The sequence below is a fragment of the Crocuta crocuta genome, unplaced genomic scaffold, assembly GCF_008692635.1.
Source record: "Crocuta crocuta isolate KB4526 unplaced genomic scaffold, BGI_CrCroc_1.0 scaffold20, whole genome shotgun sequence".
In the NCBI taxonomy this organism is placed as follows: domain Eukaryota; kingdom Metazoa; phylum Chordata; class Mammalia; order Carnivora; family Hyaenidae; genus Crocuta; species Crocuta crocuta.
In genome coordinates this window covers 5,334,478-5,358,130 of record NW_027527932.1, presented here as the reverse complement: position 1 = coordinate 5,358,130, position 23,653 = coordinate 5,334,478, and the positions used below count along the sequence as shown (strand labels likewise).

The window sequence follows — 23,653 nt, the reverse complement described above, 5'->3', positions numbered from 1 at the left end:
AATTTCTTTCTCCCAAAAAAAAAAAAAAAAAAAAGAAGTTCACAGGGATTTCATCAGCTACCTGTCTACTATGGTAGCTGCTAGCTGCACGCTACTATCTAAATCAAAATGAAAGTTAAAAATTCAGTTCCTCGGTCATATCAGCCACATCTCAGGTGCCCAAGAGCCACATGCGGCTAATGGCTACCACACTGGAAAATACAACTAGAGAACATTTCCACTGGGACAGAAAGTTCTACTGAATAGCCCTTAGCTAGACCAAATGTGATTCTGGGGCACCTCAGGGATTCAACTAGATAGACAAGAAAAAAAAAAATGACAGCATATTTTAATCTGAATATTTGAGCTATCAGTTTTTTTAGGTTTTGACCTATTCAGATGACATTAGTTACCAGACCTTATGTAGGATGCCAGGAGCCATGCTCAGCCTAGACTGAATGTGTAGTTAAATTGTAAAAGGAACATTTAATGCATTGCCCATATTTCAAAGTATTATATTAGTAATTTTGGTCTACCTTTCCCATTTAAAGAAAAACTAATAACTACAGTTTGAGGAATTTCTTCATAACGTCTTTTCCAAATAATCTCTGCTCGTATGGCTGGCATTTCTATGTCCCACACTCCCAATCACTGCCCATGAATGTCATGGTCAGAGGGTCTACAGTCTGAAGATGAAAGACTCAGCGGTGCATGCCAATCAGCCCACAATGCATAATCAAGGGACTCCAAATGACTCAAAGGAATCAGAAGCTGAAAAGAGAGGAAAGGCAGGGACAGTTACCTTTAGGTAGGGAATGCTCTCAGCAATTTTGTTCTGTGCCTTCAGGATAAAGCCATAATGCACTTTAGCAAAGCCGTCATTGGGCGTCACATTCAGAACCTAAACTCAAAGAAAATGGAAAGCTGTTGTCACTGACTACACATTCTACAAATGACTGTCAAAACACATTTTAATTAGCTTTACTGTGCTTGGGTTGACATTATGATGTTACAGCTTTAAACACTACAGCGTTTTGTCTCATTGCAATATTAGGCTTAAATGCCTTCATTTCTTGTCAACTCAAAATGTTTGCACATCTGTCCATCAATTCTTCAAGAATGAAGAAATCTGGGTGCCTGGGTGGCTCAGTTGGTTGAGAGTCCAACTTTGGCTCTGGTCATGATCTCACAGTTCGTGTGTTCGAGCCCTACAATCAGGCTCTGTGCTGACAGCTCAGAACCTGGAGACTCCTTCAGATTCGGTGTCTCCCTCTCTCTCTGCCCCTCCCCCACCCATGCTCTGTCTCTCTCAAAAATAAACATTAAAAAATTTTAAAAAAAGAATGAAGAAATCAATGAAAAGGCAATGACCATTAAAGCATCAATTGGACAGTGCAAATCAGCAAAGTATTGATATGACCTCAATATTTTTTTTAGGAATCAGGGAAAAACTGTTTTAAATTTGCTGTATTTAAAGTCAAGTCTAAGTGGTTATTATACCTTTTTACGTATGTGCTTTATACATTGCTTTAAATTTTTTTTAACATTTATTTATTTTTGAGACAGAGAGAGACAGAGCATGAGCTGGGGAGGGGCAGAGAGACAGGTAGACACAGAATCTGAAACAGGCTCCAGTCTCTGAGCTGTCAGCACAGAGCCCAACGTGGGGCTCGAACCCTCAGACCGCGAGATCATGACCTGAGCCAAAGTTGGACGCCTAACCTACTGAGCCACTCAGATGCCCCCACATTGCTTTAAATAGGAGACAATTCAGACTTTCACAATCTAAATTTCACAATCCATCTACTTAAGATAAATTTCTTCAATGCCCAGACCATTTTGAAGACTGAGGATAAAGTGATGAGCAAATCCAATATTCTGTGAAAAAACCCAAGTAAATATTTAATATAAGTCGAATCACTGTTTATTATCATATGCACTTATTATGATTAAAGATAAATTATGCAAAATGCCTCCAAGTTAAATATTAGCAGGGAGGATCAAAACACAATTCCACTTAAAAAAATTTTTTTTATGGTTTATTTACTTTTGAGACAGAGACAGAGCATGAGTGGAGGAGGGGCAGAGACAGAGAGGGAGACACAGAATCTGAAGCAGGCTCCAGGCTCCGAGCTGCCAGCACAGAACCTGACGGGGGGCTCAAACCCACGAACCGTGAGATCATGACCTGAGCCCAAGTCGGACGCTTAACCAACTGAGCCACCCAGGCGCCCCCCAACATTCCACTTTGAAGCTGCACAGGCAGACTAATTCATGGAACAAAAGTGAAAGCCGAAGGTTGGAGCTGAGTGAGTGTAGGACGGATACCCTATCATCCTTCAGCCTGCGTGGGGGAGGGCAGCAGCAGCCCTGCCTGGGCCCCTTACCCAGGACCAAGTGCTCTGGGGGAGGGGACCCCCTGCCCTTGAAGAGTCCACAGGGCACACTGCTGATACTTTAGAGGTGTTCCGTTCCTGCCTGGTCCTGCGCATCCTCCATTCCCAAATCCAGACAGCACCACCTTCCCCGTACGTTCAGAGCCATGCCCCCCCCGCCACTGTGTTCTCACACAAACCTCCTAACCGCTGACCCTCTGCACCCCCAGCCTGCCCTCCTGTAGCCCGCTCTCCACAGGGGCCCTGAAGGAGCTCACCAAGTCCTACGTGAGGCCTCATTCCTCATCTGTTCAGAACCCCGGTGGGTCCATTTCACTCAGAGTAAAAGACTAAGTTCTAGGGACAGTCTCCTGGGCCTCCCTCAAGCTGGGCCGCCCTACGTCTCCGGCATCCTCTCCTAAGCCCCTCCCACCAGCCAACCTAAGGCAACCTGGACTCCTTGCTGCTGCACAGCAAGCCAAAGGCACCCCTGCCTCAGGACCTTTGCATGTTCAGTACTCCTTTGCCTCAAACATTCTTCTTCCAGACACCCAAATGGCTCACCCCTTCACCTTGATGAAGTCTGTGCTCAGAGATCACCACTTGGTGAGGCCAACCCCCAAGGACCCCATATAAAACAGATCCAACCTCCCATTCACCAGTTACTCTTTTGACTTTTATTATGCCGGTTCTTTTCTTCACAGTGCTCATCACCATTTGGCTTATTATTCTTTTATTTTTCCCACAAAGACATCAGCTGTACAGGGATTTTGTTGACTGCACTCACTGCTGATCCCCAGGGCTTAGAACGGTGCCCAGCACATGGCAGGCCATCAAGAAAGCTGTGCTAACTGAATGGCTGAGTGTATGCCGGGCTTTCCTCCTAACCACATTTCTGAAAGCACAGACTCTGTTTCTTCTCCACCTTCCAAGCACCTGTTACTGAGCAAGAGCACAATAAATATTGCTGGAATTGAACTGAATTGAGGTCAATCATGTTTCTGCCAGCATAACTATGAGGGGACTATTATAATGGTTGCAACTACACAGATGACATTTCTGTCTACTGCAGACACACAATCATCCCCTCCATTAACAAATGTATTCACTTGCCAGATATTTTAGAATACACAGAGTTCTTTTAGGCTCTGGGCATATAAACATAAATGAGATACACTCTTTTCTCAAAGGAAGTCTCAGTCAAGGGAGGAAGGCGGAGTCACAAGCAGACGGTGGAAATCAACATGGTGACAGACACGAGGCATGGAGAGGGGTAAAGAGGAGGAGCGCTCAGTTCACTCTAGGATTGGCGTGGCAAAAGCAAGGTCTGTAAGGTGTTTAGGAGCTCACCAGGGAAAGGGAAGATGGCGGATGGTGGGGGAGGAGGCATTCAAGGCTTAGGAGAAAGTAAGTGAAAGCGAATAATGGACCAGGAATGGCAAAAGGGAATGAGACTGAAAAGGTTAAATAAAATAGAATTTTTCAGTGACTAGACTTTTTTTTGCAGTTAAATGAAGTTTAAGAGTATTTAGAATACTTCATTTCATCCTAAAACTTATTTGGGGGCATGTGCCTTTCATAATGTACATTATGACATAACGTGTATCTTGCATTATTACATAAACACCTACATAAATACTTAAACACACGTGTCGCACCTATTTGCTTGAGCCTGTTTCGCTGGAAGGCTACGCAAGCACGCGAGTTGGAAGAGCACTGACAGGGGCGGTGAGAACCTATGAGGAGTTGAAGCCAAGCGGGGGATGGCCTAATTCGTACTTTGTGTTGAGGAAGACTGGAGGGCAGCAAGCCTGGACAGGATAATTGACCTTAGTGTAGGCAAGAGAGGATGGTGCTTGGGTTAAAAAGAGAGGGGATTTGAAAGATATGCAGAAAGTAAAATTAACGGAAATTGATGATTTTCTATCAGGTTGGAAGTCCATGAGCGCACACCATATGTTTGCTTCCTTAACTACCGTTTCTCAAGATGGGGTGTGTGAGTGTCAATCAGCTCGCGTGGACTAAGTGAATGGAGGGAAGAATCGGGAAAATGCCGGACTCTAGAGCACGGGTGGGCCGGGTGCGACTGTAGGGGGCAGTCTCGGTGCTGCTGATGCCAAGGGGAACCAGGACCGCCTCCGATCTATAGCCGTCAGGAATCCACATCAAACCATCTTCAAGCAAAGTCTTGTTGAAAATGAAAACCAGCAAATTAAAAAAGAAAAAGAAAATTCCAGAAAGGAAACCGACAATGATTTGATTTTTATAAATTTACTCAAAGATAAAAATCGGGGCGCCTGGGTGGCTCAGTCGGTTGAGCGTCCGACTTCAGCTCAGGTCATGATCTCGCGGTTCGTGGGTTCGAGCCCCGCGTCGGGCTCTGTGCTGACAGATAACAGAATATATTCAAGGAAGGTTCTGAAACGAAATCCATAGTGGGTAGGAGAATCTAGTATGCTTTCAGATCCTGCCCTAACCTCAGATGCACTTGGTATCCAGTCAGTACTTGATCATGAGTTTTGAAAGGAAAGGAGGAAGGAAAGCAGGAAGGCAGGAAGGAAGGCAGGAAGGAAGGCAGGAAGGAAGGAAATGAGGAGAGAAGGAAGTCTACAGTTCCATTTCTGAGGCTTCTATAAGAGGCAGGGTAATGGATATATCTGGATATTCTGATATAGGTGGAAAATACTTACATTCATAAGGTCTTGAGTCGTGAGATACATGACTTATCTCTTAAACAAAACTAAGTGTTAGGTTTTGGTCATTAGCAATAGCAACTATGAGCCCCAAATGGACTTCTTTTATGACCTGGACCAGGTATTTTAGTGAATGGCACACATTTTCAACACTATGAGATCAATTTACTTTATGCAGATATGAGACAGGTTATAAAAAGCAGCAGTCTTATTTTGTCCTCTCAGAAAAAATAAAAATTATGAGAAGGATGAAAATTCTTCTGAAATTCAATGATTTTCAATTGTCTCAACACCAAGAAAAGGGTGAAAGCAGGGGTAAAGGGACCCGGTTCCTAGCCCTCATATGAAATCACCCTACTCTGACAGCATTCTTTTTTTTTGCTTTATTTTTTTTTTTATTTACTTTTTTTTTTTTTTTACAAATAGTTTATTGTCAAGTTCGTTTCCATATAACACCTAGTGCTCATCCCCACAAGTGACCCTCTCCGTGCCCATANGGTTTCTGGTGGAGTCTGTTGGGTTTTCTATGTAGAGTATCATGTCGTCTGCGAAGAGTGAAAGTCTGACTTCCTCTTTGCCAATTCTGACGCCTTTGATTTCCTTTTGTTGTCTGATGGCTGATGCTAGGACTTCCAGCACTTAAAACAGAAGGAATCGGGGTGCCCGGGTGGCTTAGTCGGTTGAGTTGGCAACTCGTGGTTTTGGCCCAGGTCATGATCTCATGGTTTATGAGCCCCAAGTCGGGCTGGACAGCACAGAGGCTGCTTGGGATTCAGTCTCTCTCTCTCTCTGCCCCTCCCCCTCTCACTCATGTATGTGCTCTCTCTCTTCTCTCTCTCTCTCTCTCTCCTTCTCTCAAAATAAAGAAAGTTTAAAAAAGAAACCAGGAGAAATCATATCGGATCACTGAGTAGTAGCATTTTGATGTAAAGCATACCAGCTTCACAACCACGGAGCATAACACCTAAATGAAAGAATAACAGCTAAATGTGTTCCTCTTTCTTTTACAGATGCATTAACTTTCTCCAGCTTCAAAGTTCATTTGGTATCCTATTTATACCAAATGAATTCCTCACTGCTTGAAGGATTCACAGGTTCCTAGATTTACAGTTACTTGTGACTTGGAGGTTATCTATTAAAATAACCACTACAAGGCAGAAATCCCTTCAAAGCCACCCCTGTTGGAAGATCAAAGAGTCAGTGCCCTCCAAGAAGTGAGTAATTTACCCCACATGCCTGAAAGGCTCCTGCTCTGTAGTCTCTCTCTAGATCGGACTTCTTGTGTAAAAAGGAAAAGGTTATGGGTTTTAACATTCATGGAAAATTGGAGTTCCACTTCCTGTCATGAAGCACACCATGAGCTTCATGGATGCTTGTGGACTGATAAATAGAGTTTTAAAACGATCACAATTATAAATTGAAGGTTCTGATGTACCAAGTGTGAATTAAAATTAAAACTTTTCTGATTGAGGGGAAAAAAGGGATGAAAACAAAATTTAGAATGTGTCAACATAATAATTCTTACACTCCCTTTACCCTAACTTAAAACAAAGAAAGCAAGAGATTAGGTGCAATCAATGCAATTTACAAGTAACATTAAAACTTGATGCTCAGAACAGTCTGATGTAGTTATTAGAAGACTGCTACTTGCTTACCTCTTCATACACCTTCTTGGCATTGTTATTGTCTCCTATCAAGAGGTACCCCACTCCAAGGTCATTCTTTAAAGAAGTATCATCAGGAAAGAGTTGAACTAATTTCTGTAGGGTAATCAGGGAGCCCCTCATATGACCTGGTTTGGTAGGAAGAGACAAACAAGTAAACAAACCCAAAGTCAATAAGACATCTTTGTATTGAGAGTATGAATCACAAGAGACTATTCAACAGAGCCCTTAGGCCAACTTACATCTGACTACAGATTCAATGATGGCCTCTTAGGATTTCATCAGGCAGTTGCAATGATTATCAATAACTTCTATAAGTAGACAGTAATATAATACTGATTATAAACATTTTAAAGACATTCTCATTTTCTAAATCCATTAACATTTATTTTTATGTTGAATTACTTCTTCAAAAAAATTTTTATCAGTTACTTGTAAAAAATTGTTTCACTGGAATATCTTTGGTTTGTGATGATTAACTTCAGGATTATGAATGGAGAATAAAAAGTCTAATAGACTTCGAGTCCAGCACCCTGTGTGAATCTTAAAGAGGCACTGAAGTACACTGCTGTAGCTCTTTCCAATTAAGAGTGTTCTCATCTCCAGGTAATGGATGACCTAGTCATGGAGCAAAGGAGATATCATCTGGTATTAGGGGACCCTCTGGTGGATGACAGGATACTATGCACAGCAGGAATCACGAAAACTCTAGCTTTGGTTGATTTTTAAGGCTATCTGATGGAAATTTAAAATTTCTAAGACCAACTGTCATTACTCACCCCCCCCCACCCCCGCCACAGTCAGAAATACATTGAATCTGGGAAAATGTGCAAAGTAAGGCTACTATACACGACAAAATTAATTCCCTAGCCAGTTGCCCACAAATGAAGTAGCAGCCAAGAGTATGCTAGGACTATCGAGCTCATGCACTTGTGTTTCCTGCTAAGAGTTAACCTATTTCGCATAAAACGTCACCAGCTTATCCCATAGTTTTCTCACCCCTTACTGGCCGGTCTTGGATGAGTTTGCTCAGCCATTCATTCCCTCACTACCAAATGTGACTTTACACCTCCCTTCCTCTCTACCTGCCCAATTTAGGCTCATATGTTTCTTCTGTTCCTATGCTTCCCCTGTTAACCACTGCCAAGGTCCAGAAGGAAAATTCCTCCAGCTTCGATCTCTGTTCCTTCCACTCTGCATCATGTGACCCCATTCTACTGTGAGTAAATTTCACCACCCTGTCACCTTCAACAACATCTTCTCCCTATAAACCTCTCCTCACAGAGCCTCCTCTCATGAGCTTCCTGATTCTCATTTGGAGAAAAAGACTATATTCAAATACTGAAGGATGGCTGCAGAAGGGGTTAGATTTATTCACAGTCAGTCTTTTTCTGTTGGGGCCAGAAACCAGGTGAGGCAAGTGAGGTACTCAAAGCAAAGCTGAAGAGGATGCCAAAAATTCAGTAACCAAGATGAGTGATACTTCTATGTATTCCTTCTAAAAATCAGAATTAATGTAAAAAATCCACAGTGAACAAATATCAACATTTTAAGGACAGATGAAGTAAATAGTGCCTAACAGAACCATACTGGAGACTGAGGCAAGAGGAAAATTCAGTAATACTGATTTTGTGCCTAAGGCAAGTGCCTCCCTTGCCTTTTCCAACCTGTATGGGCGCCATATGCTTTTCTTCTTCTGGACTGGCTCTTCTGAATATAAGTCTAATGGACCTTCTAATGGATCTTCTAGTTTCTAATCATAATGTGGGTTCTGTCCCTATCTGATTAACAGGGTCAGCTGGCTTCCAATATTATTTACATGAGCCTCTTTCAGTGACATCAATAATTGGTCATGTAACTGACCCAGCCACTAGCACCCATTGAACAGTTAGATGTGGCCCAGATTCTTCCATCTGGTTTACTGATTACAAGTGAGGTGGGAAAGAATCGTAAGCCTAGTTACAGTGAAGTTAGGTTAGAGCCAGTCTTATCTGGCTTTGACATGGGAGCCTGGGTCAGAGACGATGCCTTATGCTGCTCTTTTCAAACCACTTACAAATTTACTTAGTGGTTTTAAGAAATTTTTTTTCCCCTGTCATTTTCCTTGGATGGAGTCAAACTTTACAGGCAAAATTTTTAGTGTCTGAAATTCCTAATATTCCCTCTATAAAAACTGTTGCACTGATAACTTCAACCTCTTGGAATCAATTTGTTATAGTTAAGAGGGAAAACAGCTTGGCATTGCAGGAAGAGTTTTTGATTCCAGATCTATTACTGTATTAACTAAGATTCTTTGGGCAAATTATCCAACCTCCCCGCATCCCATNGGGGGGGGAAGGTGGTAAAATACTATTTGCATCTTTCTAAGTATTAAGGTTAGGGCTGCCAGTTCTGTCTGGGGCACGTTCAGGTAAATGGCCTGAAATCAGTTATGGAATTGGGGTTCCCTTCTAGGTAACTAAGCTCTTCTAAGAATATCAGCACGACGTCTGCTGTTGAAGGAAGTCTTATTCCATCTTACCCAGAAATTGCTGTCTGTCTGAGCGCCGCTTCAAGGTCAGCTTCAGCAGGTCTGTGGGGACATCGGGCAGGCTGGCCACCTCCTGGTAGGTTTCGATGGCCCCACGAAGTATCTCATTGCTCCTTCTTTTCTCGGCCAGATCGTCTTCACACTAGAGGAAGTCCCCACACTGGATAAATGGCCCATGACAAGCTATATTTGTAATCACCCGAAATATGCACGTAAAGTTAATTTCTGGACATGCATTAAAAGCAATCTGAGACAGATTAAAATTTCCTCCTTATCAAGTGATTAAAAAGCAAACCAAAAAAATAGCACAACATGATATTTAAATAACATGAAGAGCAGGTAGCTATCAAGCTACAGAGGAGAAAGCATACCATAAAAGCAAGAGGAATTAATACACGCTGGGCGAATGGAGAGCTGTATATACATTAACATTACACAGACAGGGCTCCAATCCTTCCTTCCTGTTCTCTCAGTAGTCTGTGTGTTCACTCATTCACTTAACAAGTATTAGCTGGGAGCCACGTGGCAGGCAAAATAAACAAAACAAAGCCCTTTTCCCATTCTGCTTCCCTATGAAGAAGAGAAAGCCAATACACAAATGACAGCAGCATGTGCCAGGCGACCACTGATGCCGTAGGAACGACGAAACAGGCTCCGGAGCGCTGGCACCAGTGTGGTGGGGAAGAGTCAGCTGAGGCCGACGAGCAGCGGTGGCCTGGAAGACGTGAGGGGGTGCGGCATGGGGGGGTGCGGAGGAGGACCATTCCAAGGCAGAGAAAACAGCACGAGCGGCGGGCGGGGGAAAGGCTGGTGCAGGGGCCAGGAGGAGGCGGTCAGGCAGTGAAGACCCCGCTGAACTACTGCCAATCCCACTTCGCTACCTCCACGTGAGATGGAAGGGCACCAGGGCTGTTGTTTTCAATGCTTATTTATTTATTTTGAGAGAGCGAGCACGCATGAGCAGGGGAGGGGCAGAGAGAGAGAGAGAGAGAGAATCTCAAGCAGGCGCCACCCTGTCAGCAGAGCCCAATGTGGGACTCGATCCCACGCACTGTGAGATCACGACCTGAGCCGAAATCAAGAGCCGGACATTTAACCAACTGGGCTGCCCCGGTGTCCCAACACCAGGAGGTTTTGACATGATCTGATGTATGTGTCGAAAGGCCCACACGGGCAGTGGTATGGACAGCGGACGGAACGGGTGGTAGATGCTCCGACAAGATGCCGGCAAGACGCTCCGGCCAGTTAGGATGCTCCGGCAAGAACCCAGACAAGGGGTGGGGGTGATGACCGTTTGGATGAAGGTGGAGTGAGAGAGCTGGATCACAGATACATTTTGAGGGTCAGAGCCATCAGATCTGCAGGTGGCTGGATGCGACAGAAAGGGAGGGAGAGGAGTCAAGGATGAACTCAAGGGTGCCGGCTGGAGCGATTACCATCTGAAAATGGGAGAAGGGGCACAGCCAGGTGTGCAGACATTGAGAGCCAGCGGCTCTGCTGTGGAGCTATTACACTCAGCACTGATTAGGCACCCAAGTGCAGACACTGGATAGACAGGTACATATATGAGTCTGGGGTTCAGGAGAGAGGTCAGAAACACGGAGAGGACCAGCAAGAAGCACAGAAAATAACAAAAAAGTGACAAGTGACAAAAGGTATGGAGGGAGGTGATCAGCCATGCCAGAAGTGGCCATCAGCTTGGGCATCTTGGTCATGCTGCTGACCGGGCAAGGTGGCACCTCTGATGGCCCTGATACGAGCACGTTTATGGGACCCCTAACAGCATGGGGCAGGATCAGGGGAAACCAGGAGGGGAGGAGGTGCACACGGCCTTTAAAAGGAAGCAGATAAATGGGCCAGTAAGTGGAGAGGAATGTGGAGACCAGGGAGAGGGTTTGTTTGTTTTGTTTTGTTTGTTTATTTAACGATGGCAAATATTACAGCATGCTTCTTTTTTTTTAATTTTTTTAATGTTTTATTTATTTCTGAGAGAGAGAGAGAGAGAGACAGTGTGAGCAGGGGAGGGTTAGAGAGAGAGGGAGACACAGAATCTGAAACAAGATCCAGGCTGAGCTGTCAGCACAGAGCCCGATGTGGGGCTCGAACCCACGAACCGTGAGATCATGACCTGAGCCGCAGTCGGACGCCCAATCGACTGAGCCACCCAGGCGCCCCTACAGCATGCTTCTAAGCTGATACAAAAGAGCTGGTAGAGAGGGAAAACGTGATGATGCAGGAAACAGAAATCAGAATGAGGTCCTTCAGCAGGTGGGAGGCTGGGAAAGGGGGCCAGAGCAGTTCATTCATGTGAATGGGGGGGAGGGGAGAGCACAGGAGAGGAGGGAAGGGGGGCTGTCAGTGCTGTAGTGATATCGTGCGGAAGGTCTCTTTGGATACTTCCGCCTTCTTAGTGATAGAAGCAAGATCCTTCGCCGGAGGTTGAGAATGGAAGGTGAAATGCAAGAGGCATAGAGAGGAGAATGTGTCAAACGGCAGTTAAAACCCCATCAGGTTTACTACACTCTAATTTGAACATTACCATTTGAGGAAAAATGATACCGGTTAGAGGCTAAACGTAGCCTATCCAGTGTTTTTTCAGAATATCCTATTTAACACGTTTACCTTTTCTAAATAAAGTGTGTGTGGCAGTCAAGATACAGGTGCCCGAAGAACCAAAGTGAAACACAATCCACCATCTGAGCACATGGCAAGAAAATGATTCACTCCTCCCCCATCCCAAATCAAAAACTAGCAAGAATCCGCACACATTGATAAAATATCTGTGGAGGACTTTTCAGAAAATAACACATGGAAGAAATAATTTGTTCTGTGCACCGATTAGGTAACTGTCCCAAGATGATGAGGACTGGAATGAAGCAGCAGAGACAGAGAGAAGCAGACAGATTTATGATAAAGGAAGCTGACAGGACAAAAATCTCTAGATTAAAAAGGGGCAATTCACCCTCGCTTGATAGAAAGGAGCTTCAGAATGTACTGCTATCTATCTGTTCGTATCTGTAAATGGTCCGTCTCCATTAAAGACTTATCTACCGGGTGAGAAAGTCCAATGTCAATGACCCATACTGGGCATCCTGCCCCTAAGGCCTTTCGTATATTCATGTGCTGGCTTTTCTGTTTAGGCATCAGGCTCTTGTGAGTTTGGCTATGATGAGTTAACTCCCCAAACATGATCATTCACAGACGACTTCCAGAATGACAGAGTCCTGGAGCTGAGAGAGCCCTTTTGAGACCATGCAGTTCAGCCTCTTCAAGCTACCAAATAGATCCTGGACCCGGAGGGCCTCTTCAAGGTTAGTGGAAGGAGAAATGCCTACCAAGGTAATCCTTCTTTATAGAAATGGAAATAAATGTCTAACTAAACTCAATCCGAAAAGACAGGAAGATGATAAAATTTATATACCTTATTCCCTCTCCTCCACCTGTCCCAAGTTCCTTCATTTTAAAGTAAAACATGTTACAGCTTCCAGATTTGGGAAAATGTCAGTCTTAAAATGGCATATGCTTCTTAAAATCTCTTGAATGAAACTAACAACAGGCTGCTTTGAAAACCAAAATTGTACAGATTTATTGCCATCAGCTTAGCATCTGCACATAGAGTGATTTGGGAAGAAACTGAACATTTGTTCTAGGATGTTAACATCACAAAGCCTTTCGTTGACTTGAAATAATTCAACCATCCAAACTTCCTAGGAAATGTGTCATTTTCTGCCTCAGAGGCATTAATGGTTTGTGTAAGATAATAAAGTGAGTTGAGTTTATAATTTAACATTTTGTCTGATGTTCAGGGAACTTGGTCAAAATTGATTTTCACGGTGATCCAAAGAATAATATAATATCAGTGTCGCTTCAGAAACAATGGCTATTGTAGTCTGTATTTAACTTAACGTTGGTGAATTAAAAGAAAAAAATTGTGGGGATAGTCCACATAATTTTTTAATTTGCTAAGAAAGAATGAAAAAGTCATCATTTATTCCTCCCTATGGAATCCATCTTCTTTCAAATTCTTATTTTTAGAACTCCTATGCATTTAAAAAAACTTTAATTACTCTACTAAAAGTTAATTTACCATGCGTAAGTTTTTCTTGATGCCATATTAACATTAATATCAATAATACCTTGTAGCATAATAGTTTAGAGATAAAAAAAAATATTGCCTGAGGCCTAAATCTCAAATTCCTACTATTAAGTAAAGATACGAATCCAGCAATCACATGTGCGAAAGTACTGCACTTATTTATTTAGACTCTGGCACCCACAATCACTGTCAGTTACAAAGAAAAAAAAGCACAAAGAATTTTTGCCATAATTAAATTAGCATGTGTATCCATCATTATTCTCTCTAGTTAATATGCTTTCCTAATCAAATGACTGTCAATCTGAGTAACAAAGCACATCACTTATTTGAACAGAGAGTCTTGGTAACAAACACATTCTGGCTTGCTTAATAGCAATGAATTTAGCAATTCTGGAGGATTACTGACCAAATTATATTACAAAAGTGATATAATTCTTGTCTGCCATCCCTGGTCTGTACCATGGATAGGAGAAACTTCTTTGCATTAATTTTTCACAAACTTAATTTATTAAAATTTAAGAAGTAAGTTTTTGATAGAAAGATAAGAATTTGAGCATCTAGACCTCAAGTGGTCTCCACTTTTAGTTCAAAGCAAAACCTACTTGTTTTATCCACAGAAGTGTCAGTTCCCACGTGAGTGCCACACACAAGTCACTGGACTGACCCCCTCCAAAGGGGTCTGGTCAGGTTCTCCTTGGTTGGAAACTTCTGGTAGCTTGGCACCTACTGTTTCCCTCCCAGTAGGGCTGAGAAGCTCATCCCACCAGGCAGGGCTGTGGGAGCTTCACCGCTCGACACATTGTGCATCAGCCCCGGCTTCCATCCTGAATTCCAGACATCGTCAACTCAGGGTCTCCTTGACGTGTCCAGTTGAATGTCCAACAGGCATCACAAAGTTTACAGGATGAAAAGCGAATTCTTGACTGATCTATTCCTCTCCCAGTTTTCCCTGTGATTAACCACCACTCTCTCTCATCTGGCCGAACCGGAAATCCAGGCCTCGAGTCCTGTCTTCCTCTGACCTGAGCCAATATTAAGCCCTCCCCAGCCACTTCCCCACCTGCACGGCCATGACCACAGTCCATGCTGCTGTCCCTTCCGTAGACCTGGAATAGTGTCCTAGTCTTCCGGCTTCTACTTTCACCCCCTAATCTACTCCCCAGCCAGGAACCAAAACAATCTTTGTGAAAAAACAAGATGGCCAAGTCCACACATAAACCCAGGGCACGGAGAACACCGTCCGCGAGGCCCTGGCCTCACCTGTGTCACTTCACCCTCTCGGCTCGCCCTTCGTTCTGTTCTGGACCTGCTTCTGCCGACATCGCTTCCCTGTGGGCCCGGTCGTTCCCTCAGTGCCCTTGTCACATTTCAGCCACTTGTCACCTTCAGAGACAGGCCTTTCCTGGTCAACTTAGCTAAAGTGCTGTCTGCCCTTCCTCCTCAAATCCTATTACCTGCAGCCAAAAAAATCTTAACAGGTATGCTCTTCTTTCCCTTACAATATATAGTATATAAGATGGTCGAATGTATTTGTTTAATACTTTAAATATCCTTAAATATATATTTCTTTATATATTTATTCAGGGCCTTGCTCAAATATCACCTCCTGTGTAGACTTCTCCCTGACACCTTATCCGCCATACCGACTGCCTCACACATCCTATGGCTGTACTGGTTTTCTTAGGTTCTCCTTAGTCCTGATCACAAACACGCACGTATCTCATTTTGTCCCAGGCTTTGCCGTGACAGCGACAACCCTGTATGTTTTGCTGACGAGTCCACGTGCAGTGCCTAGAACGGGGCCTGGCACACAGTGGGCTTTCTCTACGTAATTTTTAAATACCTTCCGCGGGAATACAGGACGACCCACCAGGACAGAGACGTCTAGACTGTTCATTACGATAATCCCAGGGTCTGAGAGAGCACGTGGCACATGGGGGATTTATGCGATTATAGATGAGTGTGGACAAGCTTCACACAATGAAGAGCTGGAAGATGGGGAACGTGAGAGAAGAAAGGAGACGAAGAGGTGGAGACGGGAAGAAGGGAGATGGGAGAAAGGAGTCCGCGGAAAGAAACCACCGAGGAAACACAGTACATTCCACCTTATATCTTCACGTCTCTCCTAAGCACACTTGCAGCCGCCAGTTACAAAGCTGAGGTCCTTAAAGCTCTGAGGAGCCTCCAGTGAAAACTGTGTGGAATGCGGCATGACAGTTACGGGAAACTGATGACGAAAGCGTTCCTCTTGATCGTCTTTTCAAAAGCAGAGAGAAGTCCAATGGAGGGAGGGCAAGAAAATGTAACTAAATTCCCCGGGCCGCGATAGCAAGTGAATTGTCTTATTTACAGCCGTAATTTTTGCTTGACTTTACACATATGCACGAGAAATGGATCCTGAACACAAGTTAGGAGAGAAAAGAGAAGCGCAATAGTGGGCAGTGAAAAATCCATTACATGGAACACAAACACCAAAAACATTTTCTATGGAAGACGGTTTTCGAATACCTGTGCCTTTCCGTATCTCGCCCGTGGACTCTGAGGGTATTTGCGAACTAGTTCTTGGAATGCACTCAATGCTTCCTCAATTTTTCCCTGTTAGGAAAAGGCAGGTACATAAATGCAGTCAATTCAGAGGCATAATGTTATTCAATCTGTTGTTGTCTTTTTTTTAAAAAATAGGTTCCACGTCCATTGTGGGGCTTGAACTCATAACCTCAAGATCAAGGGTCAGGTGCTCTACCAGCCAAGTCACCCAGGCGCCCTCAATACGGTTTTTCAATATTCACCAACTAATGTTGTCACCATTGCCTGGACTCCATGCTGAGTCTAAAGACAGTTTTACCGCGGATTTTTAAAACATTAACAAGTATGGCAACCGTACAAGTAAACGTGAACATAAATATGTTTTATTTTTTTAAAAAGCAGAAACCTGGCAAAAGATGTAGTATAAGTTTTTGTTTAAAAAAAATCTGCATTTTCTCTTTATATGCGCAGTTCCTGTAGGCATTAGTTTTTCATTTTCTTTTTACCTGAAGTATAGTTGGCGCACAGTGTTACATTGGTTTCAGGTGTACAACACGGTGATTCAACAACCTCCACGTTCTGCCGTGCTCACCACAAGGGTAGCTACCGCCTGTCACCAGACAACACCGTTACAAAATCACCGACTATATTTTGAATATTTCGGTTTTAAGTTGGGGGCAAATCCTGCAGGCAGCTGGAACGCCGTGGGCTCTGCAGGCAGAAGTCTGAAGCTCCCGGCGGGGTGGCGCATAAGCCTGCAGGTTGAGGAGGCCGCCAGGCAAGGGTACCTGCACCCACTGCACAGCAGGATGGATCTGGCTCATCTGGTTGACTGGGAAAACTCACTGTGTCACGTGACCCCTCCCCAGGGTGCATGTGCACCCTTAAGAAGATGGTCCGAGCACCTGTGATAGGTCTCTGACCAGCAGCACAGGGGAAGCGGCAGAGGGGGAGGAACCCTCTCCCCACCACTCTCCATCCATGGCCATTGCACGGGGTGGAACAAATGTCTCCTGATTTTTTTTAAAATTTTTTATAGTTTATTTATTTTTGAGACAGAGCATGAGTGGGGGAGGGGCAGAGAGAGAGAGGGAGACACAGAATCCGAAACAGGCTCCAGGCTCTGACCTGTCAGCACAGAGCCTGATGTGGGGCTCGAACCCACGAACCGCGAGATCATGACCTGAGCCGAAGTCTGACGCGTAACCGACTGAGCCACTCAGGTGCCCCAAATGTCTCCTGATTTCTAATGGATGGACGCAGGTCGAGGATGTTGGGAACCATGGGATGGAGACAGATGTTCTGAGATGAACTTTTGCGGACACTTCAGCTCCTTATAAACCGGTAAACCCAGTCATCCCTCATATAAATGGATGCTTGCTGTGGTTTATGTGTTTTGACATTCACTGAGTGAGTTTTCACATGACACAGTTTACCTCTCCGATGTGCCTGTGCAAAGCCAACTGTACATACCACCCAGCGGTTATTTACACCGACTTCTGACAGACTTGACTAGAGAAGGGTCAGGCAGCGTCCACATTAAAGGCACATAAGATCATTTCTTTAGGTGGACATTCTTGAAGAGAGAGGCCTTCGTTTCCTCTCACATGCACGTAAGTGGTGCTGAGGGGCTGGTGGGAAATATATGCATAGGGAGGGGCCGTGAGTGCCGAATCCAGGGCCAGGCTGGCTGATTAGAGTCTGGTCTCCCCCGCTCGGAAGGTGTATGGCTTAGAGCAAGTTAGTTATGACTCCGTCTCTGGTGCCTCGGCCTGTACAGTGGGGCTGAGGGTACTTAACTGCCCCGTGGGGGTGCTGTTACGGGTGAGTCTGGTAACAGAGAGGAAGTGCTGGCAGACACGGCACAGAGCACGTGGTGTGTGGGGACTGTGTGTGTCGCACAAGATAACGGCGCCGTCCCAGAGACGCCTCTGACCCGACAGACAGGCAGTCAATGCGGACAACGTGGACTTGGCTGGAGACAGAAATCAAGCCAGGAACACACACTCTGCCTCACATTTATTAACGGAAATGGCTGTATCGCTTTTTAAAATGTGCTGTCTTCTCACGACATTAGGTTCTTTAAAGACTATTTTTTAAGAGGAGTTTTAGGCTCATGGCAAAACGGAGAGAAAGTACAGGTGTTTCATGTACCTGCTACCTCCCCCATGATTAACATCCTGTACCCCAGTGGTACATCTGTTACAAATGGTGAACCTACCATATCAAAATCGCCCAAAGTCCACAGTTGACCTTAGGGTTCACGGTCGCTGTCGTATGTTCTGTGGGTTTGGACCGATGTCTCCTGACGGTGTCCACCATTATAGTGTCATACAGACTAGTTTCACTGCCCTAAAAATCCTCAGGTTTTCACCTGTTCATCCCTCTCCCCACCCACTCTGAAAGGATGAATTCATGTTAAATATCTTTTTCTGTGTGACTTTCTTCTAATGGCCCAGTATTGGAAGAAGAAAGGATTCACTGATTCCAAGCAATTTCAAACTGCAGGCAGGTAGATTCTTAGGTCTGAAAGTCTGTGGCTTGAGGCTCTGGCTTCAGAGCCCTTGTCTCTGGCTTCCGGGCCCAAGACTCTGCCCTCGGAGTTCTCTTTCCTTTCTATTGAAAGGGGGGCTCGTGTTATCAACCTGCTTCTCACCTGCAGGACTTTGGGAATCTGCCAGCCTTCTTTCAGTTTGTCCTCTGTCTCTTTCAGGTCAAGGTGGCCGTCCTTCTCTTGGTATAAGATTCTCAAAAACCCTCTTTTGTGTATGTCACAGGGATTCGTGCCGTTAGGTAAGAGTCACTGCCACAGACCTTTCCAGGATGATCCCATTTCGATTCCTGACTTCTGCCAGACGGTTGAGTAGATCTGAGAGCCACGCATCCACTCTCTTCAGGAAAAGGATGGCCAACATGCCGCCGGCCTTCTTTCCAGACCACCCTTTCTTAACTAACAATGAACTTCCTACTTGTAGCACCTTCTGCAATCTGGAGAGACTAAGAAATCTCCCCAGACTATCACTTCCTGGCTCCTTTTGCTCTAACCATTCCTTCGCTAATTATCACGTTCCTCTCATATTTTATGAGAAGCAGCAAAAACGAACCAGGCCACATCCTCCTCACTTGGCTTGGACATCTCCTCAGCTAAATATCCAAGTTCATCGCTTACACGGTTTGCTTGGCCGAGGCCTGTAAGATACAATTCAGTTGAGTGTTCTGCTACCCTGTAGCAAGGAATGCCTTTCTTCCGATTTCAGTGCCCTGTTCCTCATTTCCTTCTGGGCTCTGGCCACAAAGAAGCACTTTTAACATCTCTGTTTCTATCAACACTCTGTACGCAATGATATATGTATTCTCCGAAGATGATCAATAAACCTTTCTCTACAGCGCTCCCCACTTCCTCGGAGTCCGAGCCGGAAGTAGTTTTCACATCCATATTTCTATGAACAGTCTGGTTAAGGCCATCCAGGCTTTCACTCTCATGTGTCGCAAACTTCTTTCAGCCTCTACCCCTAACCCAGTTCTCCAAAGCCACTTGCACATTTTTAAGGATTTGCTACAGGAGCACCTCGCTGCGCGGCACCAAAATCTGGATTCGTTTCCTATAGCTGTTGTAACAAACCACTGGAAACCTGATGGCTGCAACAGCAGAAATGTATTCCTCAGACTGTGGAGAACAGAAGTCCGAACTTGGTTTCGCTGGGCTGCGATCGAGATGTCGCCAGAGCCACGCTGCCTCCAGACGCTCTGGGGGACAATCTGCTCCATGCCTCCCGATGGCCTTTCCGGCCTGTGGATGCATTACTCTAATCTTCACTGCAGTTTCCACGCTGCCTTCTCCTCTCTGTCTCCTATTTTGTCTGTATCCAATCTCCCTCTGCCTTTCTCTTATAAAGAAACATGTGGTTGCATTTGGGGCCCAAGAGGATAACCCAGAATAATCTCCCCATTTCAAGATCCTTAACTGAATCATATTTGCAAAGACTCTTTTTCTAAACACAATCATGCTTCCCGGATCCAGGGATGAGGGCATGGGCACTATTCTTAGTGTTACCGTATGCATTATGTAACTCAAACTGCAAATGTCGAGGCTATTTTTGTGAAAATCACGCTAAACACACCATTATAGTTTAAAACATAGGACTGAATAACAATATTCGTAACAAATTTGCTGAAGTGACTTGTTCCTTCTAGACACTCCCTTAGTTGGCCATCAAGGTTATAAAAATAACGGCATATTTTGGCCTGACCTAGGCATCCTTCGGGTCCCCTTCAGTCAGACACCGTGTTGCCTTGCTAAAGGGGCTGTCAGCCCTGCTCTTCCCTCAGCTGGTTGACAAAGTGAAGGTGTTTGCTTTGAGTCTGAAGGAATTTCCCTTCCCCAGAATCTTACTAGACAACACAGCTCCTGACACTATTATGCAATTCTTATTTACAGACTCACAAGCAAGGTACAATGCTTGTGAAGAACTGCCTAAAAATCCTCTCTTTCGACACAGCTTACATTTTCTCCCAGGACCAAAACACGTACTTGGGCCCCACTGCGTTGGCATGAGCCCAACGGGCTGCGCTGAAGGACACTGAGACACGCCCCCACAGGCGTCCTGTAGAATCTGGGGGTGTGGTGTTAGGGGGGAAGCGTGCCATCCATCAGCGTGCGCTTTATGAAGATCCGCAGCAGAACGTTTCTCTCTGGACGAGGTAGAGGACAGCGACTCTGATGAACACCATCAATCTTACAGGACGATGCTGTTCCCCTTGAGCTCTGCATGCAGTGTACTTCCTTCATCCCAAGCACCATTTAGAGCCTGCGACGTAAATCCGATGTGCTGGCCTTCCTCTGGCCTTATTACGTTTTCCGTTCTCCCTCTCTTTTTTCACTTAAAATACAATAATAATAAACGGCACCAGCAAATAAATCTTTCAGTTTATCACTTCAAATCCTTTTTTCTAGGGGTGAGGAAGATTTTAAGCAATACATACTACTTCTGAAAAATAGATGACTGAAATACGATCTGATCTCTACATTCTGGATGGAAAAATAAAGTGACCTCACACTTCTGTGTCGCATTGTACTTAATCCTGGGGTGGCCAATCACATCATCTGAAAATATCAGCCATAAAAATAACCTTAAAAATTATGCTGATAATTCAGCCAATAGTATGGCTCCATGCTGTTTCACATACAAGAATTGTAGCTACTTCTTCCTCCTTTATTTAGTCTGTTAGAAATTCAGGGTGCTTCTTGAGGAATGAACGATAATTTCTCCAAATAAGCGAGAGCCAGAGAACACCCCATGGACTGTTCTAGCATTTTTATGTTCCACTGAGTTATCTGCCCCTTGGTAACTGAGCTCTTTACCATTCATTAGAATTACATAAAAATCTGTCTCTAAACTTGTTCATTTGTCCTTTATCCCAAAAGTCACCTGTGAAATAGGCATCCCACATTTTCACACATGGCATTTAATAAAGAGCAAGTGGAGGACGCCAGAAAAAGTGACCGAAAAAGAAGATTTAAATGCAAATTTCCTACAGATAGTAGACGGCTTCCTTTTGTAAAGCTACACCAGACAGACTCAGAAATCATTCCAGTGGTCAAATTTAAGGGCAGGGAACAAGAGCTTTGCTCCCACATTCTCTGGCGTGACTACATGTTTATCGGCTGCTGAGGAGGGTAAGCCCGCCTTGGCTTGCGAACCTCGTGTAATGCTAGTTACAGAAGTCTCCGTGCTTACTGGTACATTTCTGATGAATATGTGGGAAGCACATTCTTGTCCCACTTCCGTTCCTAACTTGTGTGCTTTTGTTGTTGCTTATTTACTTATAATCCCCCTGCCCCATCTCTGCAGCCAATGTCTACTTGGTAAAAAAGCATTTACAGGAAAACTAATGATCATTACACAAAGTCTAATTCATGTATGGAGTAGAGAAAGAGCAATTTCCAAGGCAAACAAGTAGGTGATTAAGTGAAGGTGTTATTAAACGCATTATTATAAGTGTTTAACCTGATAATTAGATGGAGAATATGACTAAGAGAACAAGTAACTTCAATCTAGTGTCAGCTTCTTTTTTCTAACTGCAATACCCAGAAACAAATGCAAGTAATATTTCAAATTAACTGATAACAACACAAAACATGTAACAGTCTCCCTGAAAACTGCAGGCGCCTGGGATTAACCCCCAGTGAGAAGAATGGTAAACCCAAGGTCATTTCACCCAACAGTAACAACCTAGAGGACTGGACTAGCTTACTTTTTCTTTTTGCATTGAGATGCCATACAATTAAAAACTTTTAGAAAGGGAACTTACTATTCTCGTTTTTTAAAATAAGGAAACTGAGCTCAGAACGGCCAAGTGTTTTGTCCAAAGCCATAGGACTAGCAAGTGGTGGAGGTCGGCTGACCTGGAGTCAGCCGACCTAAATCTTAGTGCTGTTTCTATCTGGCCATACAGCCGCGATTCTTCCTTCTACTTGATTCATTTCACGTGGAATGCTGATGCTCTTGGGGAAAAACCACTCTATTCAAGGGCTGTTTCTATTGTTATTATTATTATTATTATTATTACTATTTTAACAATTCAAGAGTAATGCCTGAATTTATTTTAATTGCACATTTCTCCAGCAGAGAAAAACATCAACATACCCTTTTACGAAGTTTTTCTGCAGCATCAAGTTCAGCTTTAATAGTCTTATCAAATTTATTTAATAGTTTAGGCTTCTTTTTCTTAACTGAAAGAAAAAAGAGGTTTTATTTGGTTTTTTTTTTTTTTGGTCTAGAAATAATTTTTAAGAATAGTGATTCACAAGTAATGAGAAACCTGTAGCCACAGGAGCAAACACACCCCCAGCTCACCTCTTCTCACCCCCACCCCTAGTACGACACGGCCAGTCGCTGCCACGGGAGACACCACCGCCCTTAGATGCTCACAGGTGCTCCTGGGAGCCTGGGTGGGCCCTGGTATCCTGAAACTCACAAGGGATACTGGGCTAGTTTCCGGAATAAAAATGGTAGGTGTGATTCATCAACTCTCATTACCAACTTTTTGGTGAGAGCAAAAGACCGCTTAAAATAAGTTTTGAATATTTCTACAGTGTTTCTGATCAGATAAAGATAAAAATGGGGAAGTCAACGGGAAATCTCAAGGGAGTCAACTCTAACAGAACTTCATAGTCTAGTGCTCATTCCGTTGCAAAATGGATACCACTCCAGCTATATTCCACACTTCAGCCAAACAGGACCATTTTGTGTTCCCCAAAATAAGCTCTGTGGCATTTCTGATACTACTTGCTCTAAGTAAAATGGCCTACTGTCTACCTTTGTCAGTTGAAAATATGCTCATCCTTCAACAAACAGCTCAAAACTACACTCTTCATAAAGTTTCTCCAGATGTCATTCACATACATGCTCAGTTCTGCCTCCATCACTTTATTTCCCCTCTGGATTCAAGTGCACAGCACCCCGCATCTCTCTCTTTCATGGTCCTTCTCCCATATGACTTGTATTAAGATTCTTTTTTTTTTTTTTTTTAAACTTCATGCCCAGCATGGAGCCCAATGCGGGGCTTGAACTCACAACCCTGAGATCAAGACCTGAGCTGAGATCAAGAGCTGGACACTTCACCGACTGAGCCATCCGGCCACCCTCCATCTGACTTGGATCATAACCGTTTGCGTAGTTAGTCCTTTCCAAATCCTAAGCTCCCGCAGAGGGCCACCATGTCTTAGATGCAAACTGAACTGATCCAGCAGGTGGATCAGCTCACTGAGCAGGAAGTCACATCCAGCG

General features: G+C 44.2%; 1 protein-coding gene and 1 long non-coding RNA gene across 4 annotated transcripts in view; one reads left to right on the top strand and one right to left on the bottom strand.

Annotated features, from left to right (window-relative positions):
- The window catches only part of ASPH (aspartate beta-hydroxylase), a 187,669-nt gene that overhangs the window by 54,718 nt on the left and 109,298 nt on the right, over window positions 1–23,653 (bottom strand). For all 3 annotated transcript variants that reach the window (XM_077751811.1, XM_077751809.1, XM_077751810.1), the window contains 5 exons: window positions 22,511–22,596; window positions 15,846–15,932; window positions 9,233–9,383; window positions 6,703–6,839; window positions 782–880 (listed from right to left, as the gene is read on the bottom strand). In XM_077751811.1, the coding sequence (XP_077607937.1) occupies window positions 782–880; window positions 6,703–6,839; window positions 9,233–9,383; window positions 15,846–15,932; window positions 22,511–22,596 (560 nt within the window). The remainder of the gene's footprint in view (window positions 1–781; window positions 881–6,702; window positions 6,840–9,232; window positions 9,384–15,845; window positions 15,933–22,510; window positions 22,597–23,653) is intronic.
- LOC144221337 (uncharacterized) overlaps window positions 4,029–23,653 on the top strand; it is a 22,345-nt gene continuing 2,720 nt past the window's right edge. Inside the window, exons 1-3 of the long non-coding RNA XR_013332038.1 lie at window positions 4,029–4,082; window positions 6,058–6,261; window positions 12,443–12,552. This is a non-coding gene — a long non-coding RNA (uncharacterized LOC144221337). The remainder of the gene's footprint in view (window positions 4,083–6,057; window positions 6,262–12,442; window positions 12,553–23,653) is intronic.